The sequence below is a fragment of the Psammomys obesus genome, unplaced genomic scaffold (assembly GCF_907164565.1).
Source record: "Psammomys obesus unplaced genomic scaffold, mPsaObe1.curated_primary_1811, whole genome shotgun sequence".
NCBI classification, from domain to species: Eukaryota; Metazoa; Chordata; class Mammalia; order Rodentia; family Muridae; genus Psammomys; species Psammomys obesus.
The window spans coordinates 10,772,269-10,776,819 of record NW_026596034.1 but is presented as its reverse complement, the minus strand read 5'-3'; the positions used below and the strand labels follow the sequence as shown (position 1 = coordinate 10,776,819).

The following is a 4,551-nucleotide window of genomic DNA, read 5'->3' as shown; positions in this document are numbered from 1 at the left end:
AAAAACAAGATCATCCCCTTTCCTTAACCTCTTTCTTTTCAAAAATGCTATCTGGGGTGCTCTTTTAATTGGGAGGGGAGATTTTTTCTTTTATTTGATTATTTTGTTTTCCATGCTGTTCATGTTTCTTTCTAGTGTTCAATGTTTCAAATACTAAAAGATTTTAAGTAATAAAACTGTACTGGGGGTGGGGAGCTGGCCTGGGCTGCCTTGTTACAATGTTAATATCGTATACTGAAACATCAATAAAGTGTTTTCAGTTTATAGATTCAGAAAGTAAGTTTGTAAATAAAACCTGGTGTTGAAGAAGGAGAACAGGAAATAGAGTGATAGCAGGAAGTAGTTTTCTGGCCAGAAGTGACATTTCCGGCCTCTCTTGCAGCCCAGAGTGACTGTGTGGCAATTTTCTCAGTGATGCAATATAACTGGAAGGCATGTGCCCTACGTCCACGGTGACCTTTAAACACATCCTGCCAAGGTCACTCTCTCCCTTCCTCCAATTCAGAGCACAGGGGGCACCCATGATTCAGCACTGCTCCTACAGCTAGGATGTCTGTGGGTGTGCTGGGAGAAGGACTGGGGTCCCTGCATGGCTATACGGTATAGAGCTAGCTACCAACTTGGGCCACCTGCTTCTGAGTTGTCTATCTCAGGGATATACACTCCAACAGGACTTTGGGAAGGTTTATCGTTGGGACCACAACCTTGCTCTTTCTTTAGCTGATAGGTTCAGAGGTTTGGGCCTGGACCAGACACCATGTTGAGAAGCCTGTCATGCATCATCCCATTCGCCCACGCCCTCCTGACTTGAGAACTTATTACAGGCATGGAGAAACATCCTTAAGGGAGGTAATATGTAACCTGACCATGGTCAAACAGCCTTGAGCAGCACAGCTCATATCGCAGACTCCAGTCCTTGACTTCTAGAGAGATATGAGAGCCAAGAAGCCACAGGCAAGAGAGAGGTTCAACTGGATTCCAGAGGTCTGATCAAGGTAGAGTGTGTTACACACTAAATGAGGACGGAACATTCTTTTCTGAAAGTCAGGACTTAAATCCAGTCTCTCTGACAAACTGGTTGGCCTCTCACTCTCTCAAAGCACAGTGGTCTCCCTCCCCTTCCCTACCTCTTTTCTGACTAGACCCACCTGAGAGTCTCCACCTGTCCGCATCCTACCAGAGCCTCTGGGCAGTGGGGCTCCAGTGGGCAGCCATCAAAATCCAGGTGAATGGGGACATCCCTGTGCTCTAAAATGTTGGCCACTGCAGCCAGGTCCGCCCGGGTCAGTGGGAAATTGTGGAAGGAGAGTTGGAAAGGAAGGCTTTGGGCAATGAACCTTGCCAGCTCCAGCTCCTGGGTCTCAGCTGCACAGTGAGACAATTCTATTATCTTTGGCCCTGTAAGTTTTCGGCTAGCCAACTTCCTCAGCACCTGGACAATAACAGCCTGCCTGGAGCCCACCCAGGCTTCGTCCTGCTCAGTCAGGTGGCAGAGGAAAGCACGGCAGGTGTGAGATGCCAGGCCTGACAGGAAGGTAGGGATTTGGCCCGAGAGGCCCAGTTTAGTTTTGGTCCTCTGCACCCAGCGGGAGTTGAGAGTGACGTAGTCGGTGAGTGTGTCTTTGTCCACTGTGTCACTGGCCATCAGATACAGAGCAGCAAAGAACTCCTGAAGGCTGAAGTGTGCAAAAGCATAGCCTATTTTTTGGTGCTCAGGATGGTTACGGATACAGAAGGAAGTCAGGAGGCTGTGGACGACTCCAAAGGCCATCACAGGAGGAGAGATGTCTTCCACAGAGAAGATGACTTTCCCAGTGTCCAGTCCCCCAAGGGCAACCTTTCCAAGGCCCAACAAGGATTTGGCAAGCAGAGTCTCATTGGGACTAAACGTTTCTGCCATCTTCAGGTACAACTGGGTTACAGTGGGTGGGAGGGCTGTAGACTGGCCTGAAGAGCTTCCGGAGAGCAGGCGGCGGAGGCAGAGACAGGCCACCTTGCACAGTGCTGGCGCTGCACAAATACCCCGGAGACGCTCATTGGCTCTCATTTCTGCCAAGGCCAATTCCTGCATCAGCAGATCACTGAAGAAGTGGCTAACATACTTCTCCACCCGCAGCCCATCAAAGCCCCACATGTACACCATGGCTGCCTCTGTGGGCACAAAGGAAGGCAGTTTCCCAGGACGAGAGGTAGTCATCACCCAGCAGCCTTGCAGGAGGGTCCCACGGCAGAGGCCAGAGAAGAGGGTCAGGGCCGAGCCTGCATTGTCAACACCCACGGAACCAGCGTGAACGACCTCATCCAACCCATCAAAGATCAGTAGAACTCGGTGGGCATTCTCCTCCAGGTACTGAAAGACAGCATCAGGGTCTGACTCTGGGCTCAGGTACAGATCAAAGAGGAGCTGGGGCAGTGTCAGCAAATGTGTGATCAGGTTGAGCTGGCGGAACTCAAACAGGAACACAGCCTGGAAGCGGTCCAGCTGGCCGTGAGCCCACCTCCAGCAGAGCTGACGAACCAGGGTGGTCTTCCCCATTCCAGCCTTCCCCAGTAGAACTGTCACCTGAGGTGCCTTGTGGGTCCTGAAGTTGAAAAGATCCTGGATAATCACATCGACGCCCGCTGCCTCCTCAGGGTCTCCTACAGTGACTCCCTCCCAAGTGTCCAAGGGTGCTGTGTCCCGGCCCCACTGCAGAATTGGGGGGATGTAGGCCTGTGGGGAGGCAAGGGTGTGCCCTGCTCCCCAGCATTCACCACCATGGTACTGTTGGGCAGAGGTCTTCAGGAGCTCCAGATACTTCTTGGCCAACTCTGCAAGGGGCACAGCAATAGCATGAAGGTGGGAGCTCTCATTCTTGATACATGTTCTGGGACTCCATGATCAGGCTGCTGCTACCTTTGGCCCCCAGCTATGTGTGTGTGGGAGCAATTGTCAAGTGCACAATGGAGGTTCTTAGGCCACATATATTCCTAGAGGAAGTGGTTTTTTGCATAGCAGCATAGGCCTTGTAGCCACCTATCCAGGGAGGTGGGGATGGGCCCTTAGGTCATACCACTCTCTTCCAGGTGACAGTTTTCAGTGACCTGGGGGAGGTGCTTGCTTTGCAGTACCTATGGGTACAAGCCCTAAGATGGCAAAGGCAAGCTCTGCATCCTTCCCTTCCCAAAAAACTGCAGGCTTTGGACCAGCCCATCAGACCATGGGAACTGGGCTATGCCAAGTGTTAACCTCTTCCTTCCTAAGTCATTGGGAAGACTCAGCCCCGATCCCTACCCCAGAAAAGACTGAGGTCGTGGCCTATTTTGTACAGATGTGAACTTTCTGTTTATGCCCATGGTTGGTGGAGGCTGTGTGCATGTGAGGGCTGGGTCAAGGACTACTCTGGACTACTGAAGGAAGTTTCCCCTCTCCTCCCCCCCACAGCCTAGCCTCAGTGCCCTGTGTGTCTCTGTGAGTCTCCTACCTGGAGATCTTCCAAGACACCTGTATCACCTCCATCCCAGGCCTGAGGTTACCTTGGTTGCCACAACTTGAGGACAAGTTACTGTGCTCCAGAACCTTTTCAGCCATGGGCAAGACCCAGAATCTACCGGTGACCAACCTTAGGGCAACCTAACCCTTTGCTAGGGCTCCTACTCCCACAACCCACCTAGCTGCTGTTTCCTGGAATGTTTCCGGCGGGGTGAGGACCCATAGCTTTGAGTAGGACGCTTGACACCTGGAGAGAGAAAAGTAAGGGCATGGGAAGAAAATGGGGACCCAGACAATACCTTTGGGGTGCTCTAGTCCACCGGTAGGCCCTGGCAAAGAAGGATGAGACACCCTAGGGATGTGAGTGAGCTCTAGGCTCTAAGCAGCAGGGTGCTCTAAGCAGCAGGACATTCTGAGCGCGTGCTCACCATGGAAGGGTCAGGCTCTGTGACAGCTACTTGGTTGAGCTTGCAAGTGGTCCTTGCCAATCAAAATCAGGACATGATACCTGCCTTCCTACAATTCCATGAGGCAAGGACGGGGCGTGAGAAGACACTCCCAGGGGATGGAGAGGGCTGAGGCCAGCCATACTCAGTCTCTTCTGAGCCCCCAAATTAGATCCCTGGTAAAAAGCAGTGGGGGCAGACCTTGAAAGTCACAGAGAGGGAGGGAGTGGGGCTCAGTCCATGTTCAGAGGAAGAAATGGTTGTCAATAGCCCCCACTAGCTTAAGGTGATGACTGAGCAGCTCAGCTGGTACCCCAAGCCCTAGCCCCACATCTTACCATGGTGCAACCGAGGTCCAGGACAGCTCTCCTCACCAGCTCCTGGACGTCTAGAGAATTCTGAAAGGCAGAGAGCAGAACATACGCATTGGAGGATGTGGGACGCAGTGTCATGAGGATATTGGGTGCAGGGGTAGCTCTGAGCGGTGTCTGCTCTGGGAGCAGCCATAGGTTACATGGTGTAAAACTGACACCCAGTCATCTCGGGGAAGCATGTGATGCACTCTGTAGGCAGCAAAGGGCAGAATTACACACACACACACACACACACACACACACACACACACACACACAC

At 52.3% G+C, this 4,551-nt stretch overlaps 1 protein-coding gene across 4 annotated transcripts in view; it reads right to left on the bottom strand.

Annotated features, from left to right (window-relative positions):
• Positions 1–4,551, bottom strand: part of Nlrc5 (NLR family CARD domain containing 5) — a 70,766-nt gene that overhangs the window by 45,832 nt on the left and 20,383 nt on the right. For all 4 annotated transcript variants that reach the window (XR_008721718.1, XM_055621194.1, XM_055621193.1 and 1 more), the window contains 3 exons: positions 4,257–4,316; positions 3,651–3,719; positions 1,149–2,811 (listed from right to left, as the gene is read on the bottom strand). Coding sequence is in view for 3 of the 4 variants with exons in the window: in XM_055621194.1 (XP_055477169.1) it covers positions 1,149–2,811; positions 3,651–3,719; positions 4,257–4,316 (1,792 nt within the window). In the remaining variant the exon portion in view is untranslated. The remainder of the gene's footprint in view (positions 1–1,148; positions 2,812–3,650; positions 3,720–4,256; positions 4,317–4,551) is intronic.